This window comes from Protopterus annectens, chromosome 13.part0 (genome assembly GCF_019279795.1).
Source record: "Protopterus annectens isolate FY-2018-M chromosome 13.part0, PAN1.0, whole genome shotgun sequence".
In the NCBI taxonomy this organism is placed as follows: domain Eukaryota; kingdom Metazoa; phylum Chordata; order Ceratodontiformes; family Protopteridae; genus Protopterus; species Protopterus annectens.
The window spans coordinates 540,665,666-540,689,461 of record NC_056747.1 but is presented as its reverse complement, the minus strand read 5'-3'; the positions used below and the strand labels follow the sequence as shown (position 1 = coordinate 540,689,461).

At 37.7% G+C, this 23,796-nt stretch overlaps 1 protein-coding gene across 17 annotated transcripts in view; it reads right to left on the bottom strand.

Annotated features, from left to right (window-relative positions):
• Positions 1–23,580, bottom strand: part of ELN (elastin) — a 490,412-nt gene extending 466,832 nt beyond the window's left edge. For 12 of the 17 annotated variants that reach the window (XM_044054168.1, XM_044054169.1, XM_044054171.1 and 9 more), the window contains exon 1: positions 23,374–23,580. In XM_044054168.1, the coding sequence (XP_043910103.1) occupies positions 23,374–23,449 (76 nt within the window). In that variant the 5' untranslated portion in view covers positions 23,450–23,580. The remainder of the gene's footprint in view (positions 1–23,373) is intronic. The other 5 variants (XM_044054174.1, XM_044054176.1, XM_044054177.1 and 2 more) reach the window with 1 other exon arrangement.
• Between the last annotated feature and the right edge of the window lie 216 nt (positions 23,581–23,796).

Here is a 23,796-nt window from a genome sequence, read left to right as displayed (position 1 = left end):
TCGCCTTAGAAGGCAGAATTTCCGCTTGCTAAGACACACAGCACAGCGTCTGGCAAACAGAAATCTTCTTGCATTTTTCAGACGGAAATATATCCAAGACACATTATCTTTGTCTGAGGCCTGGTTGGGCAAAATGTCAAAAAGTAAAGCACCCCCCCCACTACAAATTCTTGACTGCATTTCAGGCTCTCCCTCCATTCCCCTCTCTGGCTGTTCATTTTGATCGCTAGAGAAATAATCAGATATCAACAAAATATGCAGTGTGAAATTTCATTGTGCTTGGGATACTTCTTTTTCCAAAAAAATGTTTCTCTTACTTGATTCTATCACAAAATAGTGAGAGTAGGAAGGTTTTCTGCAGGATTCTTTACTTTTGTGATACTGTCGTCAAAATGATTTAGCATTATTTAAATAGCAGCCACTCCTTTACCTGACCATTCTTTTGTTAGTTCTACTAATTACTGCACTGCCTGTGGCTATTCATTTAATTTTGTTCCTTACTAAACTGTGACCCAAGCAAAGATCTCCATTACTGTCTAAAAGTTTTCCCATGAAAATGTTTCTGATTTGTTATTACACCTTGCATTTTTACTTCTTTAAGTGGCTGTATATTTATTACATGCACTTATGCACCTGTTGATTGCATACCTTGAATTACAGCAGTGTAGACATTTAGCTGGCAAGCTTAATTTAATGATTAATTGAAGAAGGTGGGGTTACTTGACGAAACCAGTCTTTTTGCCTGTGTTTGACCTAGTTATGCTGCTCTTTCTCTGTCTCTGTATTTGCCACAATAAATGGTTTTGGAGTGATTTTGTGTGGCATTACTGTTTTAGGTTTTTGTTTGGGATACTTGGATTTACTGAGCACACCTGCATTACTCTTGAAATTTTGATGCCACTTTGGGTGCATGCAGATTACTTAAAGCTCACCTTATGGAACCCTCTACTAACAGCATTGCATCATCTGTGATGATGACAGATTCTGACAGCTACACTGGCCGTCACAATACATGAAAGCATTCAGGGGCCATTGGAAACATTCCAGGGTGACAGAGCTTCTATTGAAAATGTCAAGGTGAGTCATTCCAGAGTCCCTTACTGCAGTGTTTTCATAGACTGCCTGGAAGTAACACCACTAACCCTGATTTACAACTACTGATGCCTCTTATGTCTTTGAATACCACCAAGATAGAGGTTCTAACAGAAAAAAAATAATTATCCATTTATTTTACTCATGTAACATGTATACGGTTTTAATTCAAAAATTTTATGGTATGGTTTTAGGACCACAGGTTCAAGAAACTATTGGCTTTTCTTTTTGGATCAGTATGTTACTTAATTCTTTTGAAGGTAAAATTGACTAGAAGGTTCTGAACTGTGACTATCATGACTTCACAAGTTTCTTTTTAATTAGAGCTCATTGTTACATCCAGGACACTCTCATCTCAGGTAAAGAAATACAGAGGCTGGATGTCATGGTTTTGTAAAAAGTGCACTTTTTCAAGAATGAATGGGGTAGACATAGGGTGATCACTAGAGGAAGAGCTGTAAGAAATAAATGGCTTTAAACCTTGCAGTTAATTACATGTGTAAAAAGGCATGCAATCTATGTCAAACAGTACTTATAAACCTTGCAGTTAATTACATGTGTAAAAAGGCATGCAATCTATGTCAAACAGTACTTATGTGCTATCTGCAGCTGACACTGGCTATTGCATAAGGATTTTGTAACCTGCTAGGTGGTTGTTGCAATCAGAAATATAAGTTGCCTCAGGGCCAAACAATCTGTATAGTATATAAGTAGCAAACCAAAATAAAGGACTTATTTGAAGTTCACCATATGGGAGAACATATAAGTTGAAACTGCATGACTTTTGTCTTCTGACAGGTAAAACAACAAACTCACTATGAATGCCCCAGATTTACATCCTCTTATGTCAAACAAATGACATTCCTAGTTTCTTAGTAATATATTGCCTTTATAATTTAATAATGTATAACGCATGTGTGGTAAATTAAATCAGTGGTTGAGAGGTACAACATACCCTCCTCACATAAGCACGTTGAACAGTGGTGCGACTATGAACACTATTGGGTACCCTAATCTGTAATAGAGGGATAACAGATTAACTGGTGTGCCAATACATATGAAAGTTAGCAAAAGTAGTGGCTTTGCCAATACTCAGTAACTGTCAGTCATAGTTACTGTGACAGTACTCGGTAACTGTCAGTCTTAGTTACTGTGACAATACTCAGTAACTGTCAGTCTTAGTTACTGTGAGCATGTGTATTTTTCTTTATAATGTTATACTCCAGCTCCAGAATATGCACAACTGAGGGAGAACATTCCTGAGTTCGCTACACAAAACTGACATGGCTCTGTCACCAGATTATGTATCCTCCCCACACTAGTATTCTTTGTAAAGGACAGTTACATTTGCCCCACTCAAGTTCCCAAGAACCCAGGAAAAAGCAGGACTTTTTTCCATGTTGGGGATTCTGGCAAATTACGGTAATCTGTAAACATAAATTTTAGCAGAATTAGTTCATGACAATAATGTTGCTATTAATAACATCATTTTTTTTTAAATTTTTACTCTTTAAAAATTAAAAAAATTATGTTGTTATTCATGTTGGTTGTGATACAAGTATGTGGGGAAAATAAAGCTGACTGATGGAAGAGATATATTGAAAGAAAAAAGATTGGTGTGCATAAAGTTACAAAATTGGAATGTGCACTTTTCCATTCATCTTTCTGGTTACTACAATTTACTGAAACTATTTGTTGCCCTTAATGCAGCAAAAAGGAAAAAAGAAAAAAAAAACTATACTGCAATTTATCTGCAGACACTAAAAGTTGAGCTGTCCTGTTTCACCTGAAATAAGTTCTTAGGTTATGATGCACAAACAAACTTTCTAAATGCTATTCCATTCCTGTTCAGAACTGGAAACTGGTACCTTATGCAGCTAGAACTGGCAGTGCTGGATCAGGATCTCCAGGTAAAAAGACCAGAGCCCTTATTTAGTGATAGTTAGTACTACTGCGGGTACTCTGCAGAATGTTCAAGAAGTGGTTAGGTACTATACCTGCATGCAGACAGAACCACTATCATGAGCTATGAATGAGTCCACTAGAAAAAAAAACTTACATTTGTAACCTGTAAATGCAGTGCTTTTCTTATGTGCCCCTCATGTCTATCAACCATCAAGCCTTGGTTTATTAGTCAGTCACTTATACCCTCGATACACTAATAGCTATCTTTACTCCACATCACCCAGTGGGGATACTCTCTTTCCATTAGGGTTAGTTCCATAGCATCATAGTTTTGGGTTGCTAGGTGACATGATGACAGCATCACAGCTGAGTGTCATCATCCAAGCAGCTATTTAGGATGGTTTAATCCCACCAGTCCCACCATAAACGTTTTCTTATTACTTTGATACAGTTGCTGCCATGTCAGTGGTCTGAGGGCCTGGTTTCATCTACAAGGCAGGGCTGGGGCTGTTCTAAATGACCATAGTTGGGGAGAACTGCATAATGACCCAGGCGACAACAGCTGCACACTCTAGTGAGGGGTGGAATTTTTCTGTTAATCCTAATCACACCCCTAGTGGCTGACATGTGCAGCTGCATCACCATAAAACCTATAATGCCTTCCTCCTAATGTATGAATGTTCCCTAGTACAAAGTGCTGCTTTCTTAGCAGCGTTACTCATCCAAAGGTTGTTGGCATTTCAGCAGACTAGACCACCTCCCTCCTCCCAGGAAGAGTGAACTGGTACTGCTTGTTCACTTCCACCCTTCCTTTTTGGCCCATCCAGTTCCTGAATCTCTAGTCAGTCCAGGGATGTCTGGGACATAGTCAGTTCTTCTTCCATCCAATTTATATAGCTGGTGTATGACTGGAGTATTTATCAAAACACAGAAACACATTGGAGTAGGCAGAGTAATAACTCATTTTCATATTAAAGTGCAGACTGTACAAACTTGTTAGTTTGGATAAAGGAAACAAATAGATAAAGCAGGCATAAACCTTGCATGAAAAGAAGTGTGGCTAAATTATTGGTTACATATACTGCAACCTAATGTTATAAACAGTTGTTTTTTTTTCTTTTGTCCACTTCAAGCTATGTTTATCTTTTCTTATTGTAAGCTACAATATATGCAATTGTTGGAAGTCACTGCGCAATTATGTGTGATTTTCTTTCTGTCCTGCAAACATATGTATCAACCATGAGATGTAGAAGGCTAGGCAACATTATAGAACCTCCTTGCTAACATGATAACATTCTATGAGATAATAAACATCTATGGCATGTTTACATGTCCTGTTTTGAAGTGCTAAGATAGTCTGTGAGAGTGCTCCTTCCCCAGTTTGACACCCTGGAGGTTACCTACATTTACTACCCAGGCACAGAATTGTTGTGGTAAAAACATGATATAAAACTATTTACGCACATACTTTTTAGCATTTGCTTAGTTGGAAATAGGGAGGTCTTTGGACCTTTATCAGCCATAACCTGAAATGACATGAGAAAAGTATGAAAACTCCCCACAGGCAATAACCTAATACGTGAAGCTTTGAACCAGAATTGTACCTCTATGAACTATGCTGAATCCTTAGCATTTGTATAGTAGAAGACAATCGAACGTCTCCTCATCTTCAACCCCGTAGCATTCAGGTGAACCAAAAAATGTCAATAAATAATTTAGTAGTGTGCACCCTGAGGCATTTTGTAAATTTGTTGTTTATGTATTTCACGGGTCTTCTGTCAGTTGTTGCTACAAGCAAAGTGCTGCAAATAGTATGTGATACTACTGCATTCAGCAAGACATTTTTATTTATTTATTTATTTAACATTTGTTGACCGGGAAAGTCCAACTAGGTTCCACAGATCCTGTTTTCAGCGGAGGCCCAGGGAGAAATGCTCCAGAAGCATGTCTTTAGAAGACATGTTGCCATTTCTCGAACCACAACCATCATCGTTAAAATATATGCTACAGTGTGTTATAAATGATGACTGCATTTTCTGTGCTAAGTCTTCCTGAAGCAATTATTTTTGTTAATTGTTTTCACTGACTGTTACTCTCCTTTCTTGGGGTAAACAAAGCCTGGATAAGCAAGGGTGAGCCAGCTGTGAACAGACATGTTTGCCTTTTAACGTCATTCATTATCCTGACAAATATGAGGGCAAACATGGACTGGGAAGATGGGATGTAGTGAAGGTATGCTGACATTTTCAAGAGATCCACAGAATAATTACCTCATTGGCGTTGTCCTGAGGGAATTTGAAACTGTGACACTATTTTTCCAGGAATTTCTGGAAGTTAAAAAAAAAACTATTGTGAAGTAGTACACATGAACTCCGAGATGAAACATAGAAAAGTGCTTCCTTGGTCCTTTGCCATCTAGCTTTCTCTTATCGAGTTCATCAAAAACAAGAAAATCTGTTGCCACATGCTTGTGGAATGTTTGTGGCAAACCTGGTCACTTAAACACAACAATGGAATTAAAATGTTTACTTTTAGGTTAGAAATCCAGGAAAACCATGATGGTGCAGGTTTTACTGAGTGACACATTCATTATGTGGAGCAAATTAGGGATTGGTGGATCATGAAATAGTGGGAGTATGGGAGTTTTCTCTGTTGTACATTTTCCAGACTTAGCATATATCAGGATGAAGGGTTATTGGGGGTTTCAGTTATTTTTATGTTTTTAATAGCGGATTGATTAGTTTGCAGTCAATTAATATGTATAGTTCAGCTAGCTTTCATGGAATGAATTGCACGATATCTGTGTGTGTGTGTGTGTGTGTGTGTGTGTGTGTGTGTGTGTGTGTGTGTCTGTGTGTTTGTGTAGTTTGTTCATTTTAAATTGTTACATTTGAGAAAATGGTACTTTAATTTAAACAATCAGAAGGAAATTAACACCATTTGAATGAAATCCACTTGTAAATATTTGCAAGTGCAGTACTTTTGTGTTGCATGTTTGAATCTAGATACCTGTATACACAGGAACATTAAAATCCAAAGGAAACCATTTCTCAAGCTCAAAATGTACTACATGTTCTAAGGTAAAAAAAAAAAGATGGCGTCTCTATCACCTGGGCAATAATTCCTTTTCGGAAATTCAATTCCTGGCAACTGCTCTACCTTTGGACTGGATTGAAATGTCTGCACTACACATAATAAATGTGTTTATAAGTACTGTGTTTAAATGAACAGTAAAGCCGTGATGTGATCATATCCATTAAGATAACAATTTGCCTTACACTTTCGATAAATGTCATGTGAGCATGTGCTCTGCTAAAATCCCACACTGGCTACATTAATGTTAGATTCTTGGATGAGATAACCGTTTTCCACAAGCCATGATAATTATGTGATGTGTTTATTTTACAGATAGCTCCAGCCTGATATGGGTCACTGCCACTTATATTGTATTTCTGATTTAAAGCAGAACTTTTCCATAGTGCATTAAGTCATAGCTCATTACTGTGAACAAATAACAGGCAGAGGAGGTTAGTAACACATGTCGGACAGATATGAGATTTGCAATTCAAGCTAAGCATTTCCTTGGTCTTCCAGCTCACTGAAGTTAATTTGCTTTTCAGTGGTTTGGTGACTTGATCCCCCAGTGCCAGCTCTGAGGGGACAAGTGATAAGGATATTAGGACAATCTGAGATGGTCAGACCTTAGTCAGCATACTTTGGTCAGTGATTAGTTTGATCACCAGCAATTCCAGTATTTGAGCCATAGTCACAGACACTAGGTGGGGTACAGTTTTCAGAATCATACAATGTGACTTGTGAAGATAGGAGGGAAGTGGGATTTAGTACAACATGGTTCAATACTGTTTACTTCAGCAGAGGAATGCACTGATGGCAAGCACGCAAGGGTGAGTGGATCTAGAGCGATCAGAGACAGTGGAGTTACAGTACTCTCAGGATAGATTTTCTCACTTTCTGAACTGTAAACAGATCATCTCTATGAGGCAGTGCAGGGCTTTCTTGTATACTTGGACAGGTGACCCTGTATTTAATGTATTCTTTCATTTGGAATGTAAGCTACCCGTAGCAACCTGGTCAATACTCCTATCTCCATTTTGCAATGTGCCATAGGTGAGTTACAACATCACAAAATAAATAAATAAAATAAATTGTACAGCCTAAAGTAGTGAGGAGAAATATGAGGTACTTTTAGGTAAATTCTTACTCCTTAATTTACATAGAATAGTGACAATAAAGTGCGGGTGGCCGCGGTGGTGCAGCTGTTAGCGTTGCCGCCTCACAGCAAGAGTTTCCCTGGTTCGATCCTTGGCTGGGGTGCCTTCTATGCGGAGTCTGCATGTCCTCCCTGTGGTCACGTGGGTTTCCTTCCACATCCCAAAGACATGCTGTAGGTGGATTGGACACTCTAAATTGGCCCTAGGTGTGAGTGCGTGCATGTATGTGCCTTCTGTGGAAGGTTGGGTGCTGGGCTGGCAACTCGACACCGTAAAACTCCACTGCCAATTATGAGCAGGCAGGTGATCCGCTGTGGCGACCCCTAACCGGGAAAAGCCGAAAGAAGAAGTGACAATAAAAAGTGCACCAAAGTTCAGTTAACAAAAGTAACATGCTGAGTATTTATACCTTCTTATTATAATTAATGTGTAAAGTTAAAGAAAACTAGGATTCCAATAAGAAGAACTTTATAAACAAGGAATTTACAATATTGTTGTAATAAATAGATGTAATAAGGGAAACTGGGTCTGAATAAGTAATCAGCATAATGTTTCAATGGTGAAGAACACAACACAGCACCTTTTAGGAATGTTAAAAAATCTTTCACGAAACCTGATTTTGCCAGGTGAAATCACATGTCCTGACAGGAGGAATAAACTGATCCTATTTCCCCATATCTGTTATTAAAGAAAGTAGTCTCTATACCCACCAATAGAAGCCTTTGCAGATTAGAGGTTCTTACCCAGCAGAAACAGCATACCATTTTATTTATTTATTTACTTTTTTAACTAGGTAATTGGGCTTGTTCTAGAACCACTTTCAGACACAGTCCAAGCACAATGGCCATACATACAATGAGTGATACAAGAAGATATTTAACAAACATCTGCATAGAATAAATAAATGAATATATTTAAAACTGAAGAGTACAGAAGTAAATGGAAGTGCAGTAAGAGATAGTAAACAGTGTCTGAATTTTGGTAGACTTGTGTCACTGAAGTTCCTAGAACAGGAAGACACCTTAACTCACTCAGATTATAGACATCATGTAAGCATTCATTGTTTCATATCTAGCTGTTGTATCAAGGCCAAGCATACACACACACATATGTGTGTGTATAAATGGGTTCACTTCAGTTCACTGAACTTTCAATTCACTGACTTTCATTTCACTGACACCATTTCACTGAAATTCATTTCACTGAAACTTCATTTCACTGACAACTATTATTTGCAATAAAATGGAATATTCCCCCTTCCCCACTGTAGTGCGACCCTGGAGTTAGAATATATAGTTAGGGGAGTGGGGCAGAGCCCCATCGGGGTGTGGGGCACAGCCCCCACTACTTTCTTTTACTAAGCAATTTTATATCAAAACGTAAGAATATCATATGAAATTAGTGGGGGCTGCGCCCACACCCCAACTATATATTGTAACTCCAGGATGGCACTACAGTGGGGAAGGGGGCATATTCCATTTACTTTGTAATAATAGTTGTCAGTGAAATGAACTTTCATTGAAATGAATTTCAGTGAAATGGTGTCAGTGAAATGAAAGTCAGTGAATTGAAAGTTCAGTGAATTGAAGTGAACCCGTATAAATATACAGACGTATGTGTGTGTAAATATACAATACACATTCATATTTGTGTGTGTGTGTGTGTGTATATATATATATATATATATATATATAGTTTCACTTTACAATACCGAAATACTGAAATATCGAAATTCAGTATCTCGAAACTGTAAAGCCAAACACTGAAAAACCTGAAACCCCAAAAGTGCAAAATTCAAAATTGTGACTGCCCACATAGACACACCACACACAAGCAAGCTCACATACACCTTCCTCCCTAGACTACAAACTAACAAAACACACACAAACACAACAAAACACCCCCCTGCTACTTAAATATTCCAACTCTGAGATTGCACTACAGTGAGGAAAAGGGAAATCTCCCATTCCGTGCTGTATGCAGATCTCTGTTCATAATATCGGGATTCCAAAAGTTTGATCATATGGTCTCGGCCATATGAAATTCTATCTTTCACACTTCACAATGCCAAATTCCTGAAAGATCAAATTTCATATGGCTGAGACCATATGATCAAACTATATATACACATTGTGTATACACAACTAATATACACATTGTGTGTTTTTATATATATGTGTGTGTGTGTGTGTGTGTGTGTGTGTGTGTAGCCCACATCAGTGACATAGTGGGATAAAGCCCTGACTATAACCCAGAAGACATGACCTTAAATAATAATGGCTCGGGCACTTGGTGATTTCCTTTTTAATCAGTAATTTACCTTTGATAATTTTAAGTATTCATTTATTTATTTATTAATTAATTCATTCTGCAATACTGGCTTTAACCAGTTCATGGATATGGGGGATCCAGAGACTGTCCATTGCTGTGTGGGTACATAGCAGAGAAACAAATCCTAGACGGGGTATCGGATTACTGCAACTATACTCATACTTACACACACACACACACACACACACACACACACACACACACACACACACACACACACACACACACACACACACACACACACATGCTTATATGCATATTCATTCTCACATAGCATGAACGTCTACCGATAACTTGATTGATCACCATTTCAACTTGGATGTGGAACATTTCCTGAAATCCCTATTGAAAACCCATACAATCATAAAGATGGCATACAGACTCCATGTACGAGGCACCTCACCTGAGAACCAGACTGGAGAAGAAAGTACTGTGAGGTAACAACACTAACTGATGTACCACTGTGCCACCACAATTATGTTTTACCCCATAAAATCATTAGCATCCTTACACGGCCTTTTTAGAAATACTGTATATGTATATTGCACAGCTTATAAAGAAAAGGATTGTGTCTAGATCTAGAGATGTCACTGCCCCCCTTTACTCATTGCTTGTTAGGCCAATCATTGGCATGTATCTGTCCAGATGCATGTAACAACTGGAACGCCCAAAGTGATTCCTTATTAATAGGATACAAGGCCCAAAGAAGTAGTCCTACATGGACCAACTCAAAGCTCTATTACTATACTCGGTATCCTATTGACTACTAAGAGGTGACCTGTGTCAGGCATAGAATCCTCTGACCCAATACTGATGGATTTACTAAACAACAATAAGTCAAATACCATCGGAAATACTCAGATTAGGGATCTAAACCTCTTCTGCAACATCAACAGATTAGAAGTACAAGTATATCTCGCAGAGGATACCACTGCCCTGGAACAGACTCTCCATCCACATAAAACAAAGTTCATCTCTGTCCATATTCAAGCACAACTTTGATCTACAGATGGGAAACAGAAAATGTACCCCAGGATTACCCCCTGTCACACTAATGGACAGAGGCATCTCCTAAATGCTTTATCCCAGTGGTCTTCAACCTTTTTTGCACCAAGGACCGGTTTCATTGTAAGACAATTTTTCAAGGACCAGCCATCGTGCATGCATAATAAAATGCATAATATTTATTTATTTGACATTTGTTTACTGTGGGGGTGGGGGATCAACTGGACTAGAAGTTTATTTTCAGCTGAGATCCGGGGAGAAAAGCATCAAAGCACAATAAAAAGCCAATTAGCAACCTTATTGACTTTTTAAGTTTATAAGAGCAATATTTAAAATCTGTCCCTATTATTTGGCTCTGTCCAGCATACCTCTCAACTGTACAGATTTTTGCAGAACGTCCAGATCTTTCTTCATATTTTTGGTCTGTTTCTCTAAAATTGTTGTTTTCTGGCAAATCACTGACAGATCATTGAGAGCTGAAGTCAGAAAATAATGATAGACAGTTGAGTTTCAGACTCCACACCCTTCAGAAAATACATGCTAATGCAAAACCTATATTTCTATCTACTTTCTAAGTTTGTAAGAGCACTACTTAAAAGTGTCCCTATTTTTGGGCTTTTGCCCCCCATTATTTCTGGCTTTGTCCAGATTTCTTGCACTAAGAGGATGAGAGGTATGTGTCCAGATTTATTGTGCAAGAGGTTGAGTGTTATGGTCGAGAGGTATGAAACCTAATGGCGACCTTGTTGATTTTCTATTTATAAAAGCAATATTTAAAATCTGTCCCTATTATTTGTGTCTCTGTCCAGATTTATTGTCCAAGAGGTTGACTAGTATGGTCAAAAGGTACCCAGACCTCATTGCTGCTGCCAGGTATCACTCTCACTCTTCACACTCTCGCTCTTACACACACACACACACACACACACACACACACACACACACACACACACACACACACACACAGTCTCTTTTCTCTTTTGCTTTCATGCATGCATTCACTCACACATGCAGACAGAAACATATGCACACACACAGTCTGTTTTGCTTTCATGCATGCACTCACACAAGATCGTTCTCACTTTTCTCTCAATCTCTCTCACACACAGTCGCATTCACTCACAAAAGATCATTGTCACTCTATCGATCTTTCTTTCACACACACACACACACACACACACACACACACACACACACACACACACACACACACACACACACACACACACACACACAGTCTGTTTTGTTTTCATACATGCATTCACTCACACATGCAGACAGAAACATACCAACATACACAGACGTGCACGTGGACCCCTCTACTTTCATGCACGCTTTAACACACGCAGACAGAAACATACACACACATACATACATACATACATACATTCACTTTTTCGTTTCACTCCATGCCTGGCGGCCTGGTACCTAATGATCCACAGCCCGATGGCTGGGGACTGCTGCTTTATCCCATGCATGGCTACCCTCAAATTATTTATGTTATGATCTCAGTTATTCTCACTGGAGTAATATATAATTATCGACCATGGGATGGGTAAGGCCAGTCTATAATCAAATGGGATAGATTAATTCAAGCACCAAAAGGGAAACTGGCTAGGCTTAAAATGGCCCACAAGGGCAGCTAGCCTAGTATTTACCCATGAATCTGTGTATGTATTCTGTGAGTGTAAGAGAAGACTTTGGCCATGTTATGTCAGCTCTGTATGAAATCTGGATTTCTTTAAACAAAGAAAATATTAAGTATGCTCAGTGGATTTTACTACATTCAAAGTGATAACAACACTGGTGAAATCTGTGGTTTCATGAGTTGGTTATTTTCATAATAATTATCAGGGCAGAAGGTGTTATGGAGCATGTAGACTGAAGTAGGTGGTATTCACTGAGAGTGAAGAACTGTTTTATTTATGATGGCCTCTGCTGTTAGACAACAGTTTCTGAAATGAGGGTGGAAAGTAGTAAAAGACTATACTGTCGGAAGAACAGTACACAGAAAGGAACTGCTAAGGTTATAAATGAGAAACAGTTAACTGCAGGAGTTCCAAAAACAGTTGATTTGGTAGGAATGAATGAGGGGGCAATGTACAGCTCAAACTGCAGTATGGACATTATTGGTTGAAGGTAAGCAGATATGATTAGACTGGGTACTGAACCCTGAATTTCATCATTGCCAACATATAACATTGATGCCAACTTTCTCCAATCAATCATCTTATTATTTATTTGTCTATCTATCTTTTGTTGACCAGATTAGTTCCACTAGGCTAGTAGCCTCTTTTCAGGTGAAACCCGAGGTGGTATTTATACTACTGGGAGAAATTTGGCCATGGCATTAGGGAGCTTCCCCTACTCTTTTCGACAGGTACCACGGGATCTTTTACATTTACCTAAGCTACCACCAACTGAAGCAGATGAGACCTCAGTTTAATGTCTCATTTGAAAGTTGGCACAGTCAGGATTGCAGCAAACTTCTTATGCTACACTGCAGTGCCATGTAGGAATAGAACCCACTGCCTTCTGCACCAAAGGCAAGTGTGCCACCTTGTGCACCACTGACACTGCATTATATACAAGAAGATCTGAAAAAAAATTACATTATATAAATTAAAAATAACATCAGGCTAATTAAAAGTTGTTAAAATAACTAGCTTAAGTATGGCAAAATGGAGTAAAAAACAATAAAAGTTTACAGATATTAAAAATGGAACAAAAAAAAAACAAATAATGCCTATTAGTAAAAGTCTGCAAATAAAAACAAAGATGATGATTAGAGTATAGACATGTACATACACGCAATGTTAAATCAAAGGCACTAAAACTAACTGCCCAGTAAACAACAGTGCTGTAGAAATGGTCTTAATGCCAAGCTATGAGACAGAAGAATGAAACAGCCTGCTCAGATGAATAAGAAATGCAGTGACAACTGCTTGAAATTCCTTAGGATATGCATCCCAAGCATATTATGATATGCATCCCAAGCACACTCTGCAAACTCTGATCAGCAAGGTGGGAACTCTTTGCAAAGCTCATAAAACATTTAAAATAAGGAGAGGGGACAGAAAAAATGTGCAGTTGTAAAAATATCTCTCCTTATACAGAAAAGATTTAAAGACTCAGAGATTATAGACCTCAAAATGTTCATTTAAGTAGTTTAGTAAACCAATGAATGTCTGTTGTTAAAACTCATTTACCATAAAGGGAGCTAGAACTCAAAAGAGAGTTATTAAATGAGATATTAGACTCTGGTGCGTAAACTGCAAAAAGGTAGTCTGTAAGAACATTCAGTGCCAAATTAACAATGTACAGTACTCAACAATGTTTTTCAAAGAAATGTGCAGTTAATAGCAACACAAAGTACAAGAACGGGTGTGTCCTTTTGAGAAGTAATCTGGAAACTGGGCCTCTTATTTCCATAATTAAAGATTTAGATCTGGGGTCTGGAATTATTACAGACACATTTTTGATTAACATTAAGGTTGAACAACTATTCTGTGCTACTGCCATTGTGAAAAATGACTCAGTTAGCAAGAATAATATTATTAGGACAGCCAAAAAAGAAAAAAAAATATTATTGCAGCTGAAAACTAAAACGTCTAGCAAGGAAAGAAATAGGATGGCAGCATAAACTGGAACTCAAAGCAATGTGCTGTCTCCTGCAGATCCACAATTGATTCTTGTAAGCCCCTCTTGTACACACCGTAAATCTAAGGAAGGAGTTACCTCATGAGGCAATCCAGTCTTGTGCAGTACTTTTCAAATATTAATTAAATATAAATAATAAAAATATTACTAGTAAAAATGAAGACTGATGTTGAACAATACAAATAGGGGTAATGGAACATTTGGGTATGTCAGAAAAGAACTATCACATTATACATACAGAATAACAAATTTGTATATTGGATGATTGAGTTCCTTCCCTAACATCAATAATGTTTAATTTTTTATGATTTATTTCAGGAACAAAGAATAATTATATTTTAGTCACTGAACCGCACACAATAGCAATGAAATACTACATCAGAATGTAGAAAGAATAAAATTAGTCCAGTATTCACACCTTAGATCAAAGGAAGCTTAGGGATAATATTATGTTTCATTTTTTTTATATATTTTAGAAGACAAATTAAGTAGACAGCTTTATCTATATGGATTATTTATTAAGGCATCAGTTACAACTTCAAAGCAAATAAAAAATTAGGATAAGAATAAGCATGCATGCAAGTGCACGTATATATATATATATATATATATATATATATATACACACACACACACACACACACACACACACACACACACACACACACACACACATGTGTGTGTGTGTGTGTTTGGGCCTACTTCATAAGATCTCATTTCCAGAAGATCGAATGTCAGAACATTGAGACCACAATAATGAAAAAATGCATTATCGCAAGTTTTAAACACCGAGTCTGAAAACATCAAAAACAGGAATACAACCAAAATGTAACATATCTATCCTCCTTCACTTTTGCATGGGGGCTACACCCCCTTCCACTCTCCACACCCCCTGCAAATTGAATATATCAGCTCCAAGACTGCACTACTTTGAAGAAAAGAAAACAGTTTAGCGATCCATAAACAACAATCACAACAACAACCTTACCACTTACAAAACCGGAATACCTTAACTGTAAAGGTTTGTTCTAAATTAACAAATACAGCTAAAAAAAACTTCTGTTTCTTTTTAAACTTACACATACCCAAACTTCTCCAAGGACAGCAAAACCATGTGACGTCAACTCCACCATATTTTTTTAATATGTGTACTACAAACTCTTAAAGTAACAGAGCAGCACTAAATTACTTACCCTATCAACTTTTAATTACAGTTGGATATTCTGCACTATGATCTTCTGAACTTGAGATAATGTGTTTTTTCATTATTGTGGTCTCGATGTTTTGAAATTCGTTCTTCTGGAAATGCAATCTTATGAAGTAGATCCTTAGGATCTATATATATATATATTTGTCAATTATATGTAAGTTGATTTAATGTTTATTAGATCAACTTACATAAACTCAGATGTATATGCAAATGCATTAAAGACATATTCTGTACTTTATTGGATAAATATAGATCAAGAAACAACAAACATCTCTCATGAATGAGAACTGAGAGGTAGATGGAGTTAACATTTGACTTTAACATTGCTAATATTCTAACATCTCTCACAGAATAACTGCAATTGGTTTACAGACTCATGCTAAACCCATGCAAATATATCTTTTCTAACTCTCTGCGTTTCAATGGCTAGTCAACAACAAAACTTACAGATACATATATATATATATATCCCTCTAGTAGAAAGACCAGTGGTGCAGTGGTTAAGGTGTATGCCTTTCAACCACAAGGTGCAAGGTTTGATTCTCACCACTGGAAAGATCTTTACAAATTGAAGATGTATATCTTGAGGTGGGAGGGTGGCCTAATGGTAAAGGTGTTTGCCTTACAAACACAAGGTGCAGGGTTTGAGTTTCATAAGGGATAATTGGCTAGGCTTGCAAGTGAGTTAGCTTAGTACTAGCCTATATATATTTGTATCAATAATCTAAGTCATAAACAAGTTTGTATAGAGCCTTTTCACAGTGCTTTCATAGATTATTTTGTAAAAATAACTGAAAACAAAAAATATGGACAATTTTGTAGTAGTTCATAGGTTCATAGGTAGGTACTAGGCTATCGGCCCTGGAGCCTATACAAGCCCAGCCAAAAAGGTACCCTGGCTTTTGCCACCCAAGAAAATTATTTTCCTGTGCCACTGTCGAGCAGAGCCACAGAGGTGATCCCTGGGGTGAATTTCCTATTTCCCATCCAATCATCAAGATTTTTCTTGAAGAGTGCTAATGAGAAGCTTTGTTTGATACAGATAGGTAGTTTATTTCAGAGTATGGGAAGTCTCTGGGACAGGAATCTGTCCCTCCGGCATGTTCTGTTTATTGTGGTGACAAGGTTTAGGTCCCTAGAGCATGTAGCTCGGAGGGATTGGGATTTCTTTAAGTGGAGCATGTCCAACAGCTCTCGGCTTGACATAACTTTGTATGTTAGGCAGAGATCACCTCTGAGTAGGCGATATGCGATGGAGTAAAGCTGGAGTTTTTTGAGACGGTCTGCATAGGGCATCTGTTTCAGGCCAGTAATCCTCTTTGTGAGGTATTTTTGCAGCCTTTCCAGTTGTTGTAGATGTCTTGTGAGGTACATACCAAAAGGGGCGTTGTACTCTATAATGCGTCTAATGAGTGATGAGTATTAAAATTACTATCTCACTCTTCAGGGATACTGTCTATTTGTATGGAAACTATAACTTACTCCAGCATATGGTGATCTCAGAAGAGATTATGATTAGTTGCTGGGGTGTAGGAGTAAAGCCACAATAATGAAGTATGAATTGGCTAATGTCACTGATATCAGTGGAAAGTCTATTAGGGATAATGGCTAAATGAGGAAGTGGCTGCTTTGTAGAGTCACTCTGTAGCTGACCAAACCACTTAACTAATTATTCATATATGATCCATTCTGAGTTCTCTATCCAAATTTTACCTGCTCACTAAAGTACAGAATAACAGGGAATTGAAAGCTTTCAATGAGCTGTTACACTCAGCTTCTGTATCTGGGTTATTGCTTGTGCTGATATTCTTAGTACTGGCCTCCTAAAGTAAAGTGCATTAAACCACAGTTATGAATATTGTGCAATTAGTTAAATTATTACAAAGTATTCATACTGATGTATGTAACAGCACTACAGATTGTGAGCACTGTGAGGTGTTTAGGTTGTAGCAGGAGACTTCATGTGATCTTGCCTGTGATGTGGGCAGGAGACCTTTTGGAGTCACTGGCTACCGCCTGCTCTGTGCTGAAGGGATAGTTTCTGAGGATATACCCCAGCTATAGTTCCAGAGAAGACTGAAAGAAGGTAAGCTGAATGGATTTCAACTTCTTTCTTTATTTTTTTATTTATTAATCAGGGAAGTGAACTGGTTATTTTCCGACCCTTTTCCGGTATGACCTGGACCACAAGAATAACAATAAATACAAAACATGCTAAATGAACAATTCAGTTTTAGTGTAAGCGATAAATTAACATAGTTTTCTATTTTTATGAGTGGGAGGGTACCTGACAACCCAGACAATGCCCACACAGACACAGGGAAAAAAGTAACCCCCATCCTCTTAAGAATAGTGTGAGGGAGCAGGGTTGACTTTGAATCCTGGAGCTGTGAGGCAAAGATATTATAAGTAAGGCACTTTCCTGTGATACATAGGAAGTGAGGGTTGGTTGAGGACATATTACCTGTGGGAGACAAAAGAACAGTGCTGAGGGAATATCAGATATTTAAGGTTAAGAAAAGACACACTTGGCTGCTCATGAGCATGGGAATAGCACCATCTTTCAGTTTTGATCACTGCACTGAGGATGTTAGACTTCATTGTCATAGCACTTCAAATAAGTTACATTTCAGTATAACAGAAAAGAAGTACAGTGCAGTCAAGACTGAATGTAAGCATCTGTGCATTACGAATGAAGACACAGCATGTTTCAAACAACTGTAACATGCATACATTATAAAAACAGGTATTTTAAGTTAACATTCCTAAAAAGTAAATACACACATTTTATTGGAAAAAAAAATAGTTGGCATAAAAAATTAGTTGTCACATTTTTTTTGCATACTATGGACAAAAATAACCAGCCATGCCCTGTAATGAATAATAGCTGACACATTGTTGTAAAGTACATTGTTATGGCCTTTAGGTATTATTTTCTGAAGTGACCTCACAAGGTTCACATTTGGAGTCACTAATACTGTAACAAATCACTCAGACGCATAGCATAATGCTGCATTAGTTATTAGTCTGCAGCAGCGCCGCAACCCATCATGAAGAGATGTAGCTTATTACCCACACAGGCACTGCTGACATTTGGATACTATGTTGCAGGTTTTATAGTCTTAATTTGGTCCCTTAGTAAAGCATACATACATAAGCACCATATGCACATCTCTGTTAGAGTTACTTCAAGATAAGGATGGGGAGAGTCCTAACAACAATACAGGTGTATAATATGTAGATGTTATGCTTGGGATGTCATGTGAGACAAAGCGTTGCCTCAACTGTAGCTATTAACATGCGGACAAGTCTAATTTCTTTGTAGCTGTTCATTCCATGAAAATAGTGACACTAAACATTTCAGAAACATAACACTTCTAAATCATTCTGATCATATGTTCCAGTATCCTGTGCATTTAATTCTGGTAAGCAACCATATTAAGCATAAATACATTAAGTTCTAATAGTGTAGCATAGTTAAGGAAGATCCACAGTAGGGGTAAAATGTAAAATCTGTTTAAGGAAAACAATACGGAGGAAAAAGTAAACTCGATCAGCAAGAATGCCATTAAGCAAACGTCTCTTACAGACAATACTGGTAAACAACTGTAGGCAATATGGAGTCCACTAATATGATTTCTGTTTTAAAGTACTGCTTAATGGAGAATTATATACACTTCAGTGATAAACTGTCAACATAATACAATGTAAAAATATATGCTACTCTTCCATGGCCTCTGATAAAGGGATAATGTCTTCACTGACAGCAGTTTTCTTGGCTCTCCTAAACAGTTAGTGTTTTGCTGGAAGCTTTTGTGGGATTTTACATTGAGACTTTTCCTTCTCTCTATAGGGTTTCTTATCTACTGAGGAGTGGGGTAGTTAAAATTGTGTATTGAACTATACATTATATGAGTATACACACGCGCACACAAACACACACACACACACACACACACACACACACACACACACACACATATATATATATATATATATATATATATATATATATATGTAAATAGTACAAGAAGGCCACCAGATACAGACTTGTTGGGCTGATCAGTCGCCAGGACATTATTTAATCTGCCAGAAGATGGGGGAAGTTACACCTTACATTTTCATTCATACATTTCCAGTAAGTGCTTATAATTCAGGACTGTTAGGGAGTAGACTGCAGACTGTACTTTCCCTCATCAAATGTCTTAATTACTAAATTCAATGCCACTTGTCTTTCACCCTGTTTATAAACATGTTTGTTTAAATGTGGTAATTTCCTCTTTCATTTTTCATTTTGACTAAAGGTTTACATTCCTGTGTTGATGAAGAAGGGTGGAAATATGTATGTGTGCCGGAGAACAGTGCATTACACTGTGTGATTTGCTTCATTAGCCTGGATGGTTTTCTAGAAAAACTGAAGTTATCAGAATTAGAATGCTTAAATTAGAGAAATAAGCCAGTCCTAGTGAATTCATTTAATTCGTATTGCCTTGCATCAGCTGCCGAGTCATAATCAGAGGAACACAATCTTTGCTGGGAGATCAAAATCAGTGCAAGTAAAACTGATGTTGCAGATAGTGCAAACTCACATGAGGGTATTAATTTAGAATTTCTTAAAGCACTGGCTGGAAGTTGTTATACAAGCTGACCATTTTATAGCACTAGTTGGACCTCCCAAACTGTGCTGACAAGATAAAACACAGGCATTGAGTTACCCTGTAGCTATCCTACGTTATAGCTTCCTGCTGTGACACAGATGAGGACATCTCTTTTGCTCTAAAGCAATGTATTCGCATAAGGGCAGTAAGCCAGAAATAGCTTGCTGTCTGGTTTTGCTTTCAATTACACAAATAAAATGTGTGGCACATGTGTTGCACATTTGCAATCATTTGTGACTGACTGGAGACACTTTTCACCTGGAAACTGTTGTTTACTGACAAACACTCAACTACTAATGTAAGCTCACTGGAAGAATGCCAGTTTCTATGCATTTAAACCATATGTAAGTTAATGTACACCACTTCAAAATGTAGTTTTTATTTCTCTCACTGTCGGTAATGGTGAACCTGCAATTCTCCATGGTTTATATAAAAAAAAATTAAAAAAACGAATGGCTCTTTAACAGCTCTATAATATGACCTTTACTCAATGAGCAATGCTTAATACAAAAGAAACCTATTAACCCATTGTACCCTTAACCTTGGTGTAGTAAAAACACAAGGCACTCTTCTTTGAAATTACAGAATGCAGTTGCAGACAGAAGGATGTATGGCTTGTAACTGAAAGTACAAGATCCCAAGATCCCATGGAAAGTGCATAGTTTTCAATCCCCTCTTTTAATAGTCAACATCCCTGTCTGTTGACTTTCACATGAGACTAACAGAAGAAGTGAGACATTAGACATCTGTGAGGCAGAATGATTAGTGTAGAAGAAAGGAGTTTTGTACGGATGAATGAGACAGCCCATGTGAGATAGAAGGGGGGGGGGGGGTGGTCTCTGAAGTAAAAGTCCTTAATCAGTGAAGGGAATATTCTGAGAGGTGCACTGAGGGGGCTCTAAAAGTACATATGGAGGGGGAATATGATTTCTGTAAGTTAAGACTAGGTGCTACAAAAAGATGGATTTTGGAAGCAAAATTAATATCTTGGCATGGATCAGAGGTAAAGGTAAGATGCAGGATTCCATAAGGCGAGATATGATACACTCGCAGAAATCTTTAGACAAAGCAGAGATGAGATGAGCTATACTAATAGAATATGTTTACTGTGTGGTAACAATGACAAATTCTTATGTAACAGAGGAGTTTGTAGTAACTTAGCACTGGATACACAGCCTCCATTTGACACAGTCAATGAATCGTTATGCAACAGAGCTCTGTAAAATGAAATTAATGCATAGTATTAGGTGTAGTAGTTTTATGAGTTAGGAAAAGGGTTCAGAGTCTACATAGCTGAGAGACATGCCTACAGGCAACACAAATATCCCATTTGATATCCATTCTGTTCTTTCAGTTTTGTGATTTCTATGTAATTGCTGTATAAACCAGACACAGGAGATAACACAAGCCTAAAAGTGAAACTGCTTTAGACTGCTCCACTGTGGTGTGCTCTACTAGTCATCACAATAATTTAAACTGCATATTAGTTAGACAGTGGGGATAATTAACAATTATGCAGGAATCCTTGAATGGGTTTCCAATAAAAAGCATATATTTCATTTACTATTTTGGTTTGACTGTACACACCCTCTTATTGCTTCCTTAATGTAATATGTTGCATCCCCTGTAGCTCAAGTTACTTGAAATACCTGACTCATTTTCTTGGTGCTCATAAATTAGACTGGAATATTCTTTTTGCTTTGTCAAAAACTCTGCATGTCCCTGAACTGTCCAGTATTATATCTCCAGTAAGCAAATATATTGCTGAAATTACTAGTTTTATAAACATTCCAAAGTCTGGCAAGTTAATCGTTTTTCACCCTCTCCATTATCAGAAGATTACTTGATGTATCAAATATCATGCTTAGAAAATATTTTATAGCATTCCTTCTGCAATTGCTAAGCATTTATTTTTCATGAAAATATGCATATTATGTGCTTCTCTTCTTAATTTCTAAAACTAGCCAACATTATACAAACGTGGCGGATTTTTCTTTAAAGTGTATTACACTAGTGTTGCCACATCTGGTGAGCATGGTTATAGATTCTGGGTTAAGATACCATCTTGGTGGTTGAATCTGAGTGTGCCGAAGGGGCCATTTCTTAATTCGTTTTACTGATGGGGCACTCAGGAAAGGAAAGGAGAAAAGTATGAGCAGAGGTACTCACACTAGCCAACAAGGTATATTACAAAATGATTTAGGGGTATTACTCAGGTACGCAGGCAAAGCCCAAGTGTACATCAGAGCATACAAGTCACATGAAAATAATATTAATCTGAAAGGCAGAACAAAGGAAGAAAGAAACGACCTAAGAGTGCTTATGTACATAAACGTAAACAGCAGAAAAACACTACTTAAAACATAAAAACACTAAGCCAGTATTACTGTCTCAGCTGTCTGCTAGGAATATATGCACATGTAACTTTGGATGTAACTGCATTACAAGACTCATCTTGACAATGTGTAGTGACACACACATTAGGAGACACACATGTATCAAGCAGCGTCGTGGCACATCAGCAACAGCTGTGATACATAAATATGAATATTTCTATTAGTATTGCATTTAACGGATAGGACTACATGTGAGTTATTTCCCCTCCATTGGCAACTACCCTTGTTCAGGAGCATCTGTAATGAAATAGGTAACACAGTACTGTAGGCATATTACATGTGCTTTCTGCTGAGAAAACTTAATGATTGTGTTTATAAATGATGTAACAAACTACCTGTTATAGACGTAAATGCAACAGTACAATGCCTGTCTACAGTTGACTATGCAAAAACTTCATGTTTGGGGGTAGGGAAAGAGACTTTTACTTTGCATGCTTTGTGTAGCTTTTCAGCTGAAACAGAACATAAAAGAAATACCGGGGTTCCAGTAAATCTTTTGGGAACTCACAAATTATTCAAAAGTTATGGCAGAGTTTACAGAACTAACAAGAGGTAAATATGCATCTGTCTGCCTGCATGCAACCTGCCACACATAGATTCATTCACAGGTGCTTTACTTTGCACTGGTCAAGATGTTTTCCAGAAGCTAAAATATGGCCAAAGGTGCAGACTGCCTCTCTCACACAAAAATACATTTTAGAAGAGGAATGATACGTTGGTTCTTGACAAAAGTAATAACTCCATATGATTTACATAATTACTGTTTCATGCCAACAAACCTATTATAATCCATTACAAAAAGAAACAATTCTTTTAAATGCTGTCTTGAAACGAATGCATTGCGTTACACTATTTCTTCCCCCTACCCCACGTTACTTTCCTACCTCCTTGTAGAGAGGTCCTCAGCAGACACAGTGTTAAGAGTGCGTGAAGGGTCCACAGAAGTTTACAGCTGGCCATCTTGCTCCAAACTGCCCCAGATCCCTGTGAGCTGCTCCGTTTTATCCTCGGCTACTTAATTGCTGTTTGAAGAGATTTTTAAAGGAGGGACATGCACACAAAAAAACACTGTAGGGTGGGAGTGAAATGAGAGAAAGGGAAGGCACACACACACACACACACACACACACACACACACACACACACACACACACACACACACACACACACACACACACACACACACACTGTGTCACACACTCACAAACCAAATAAGACACAACGTCATCCTAGAAAGGCCAAACACTTTGGCTTGTAAGGCTCATTTAACTTTGACTTTTTTTTTGCTTAATTCTCAACCCTCATTC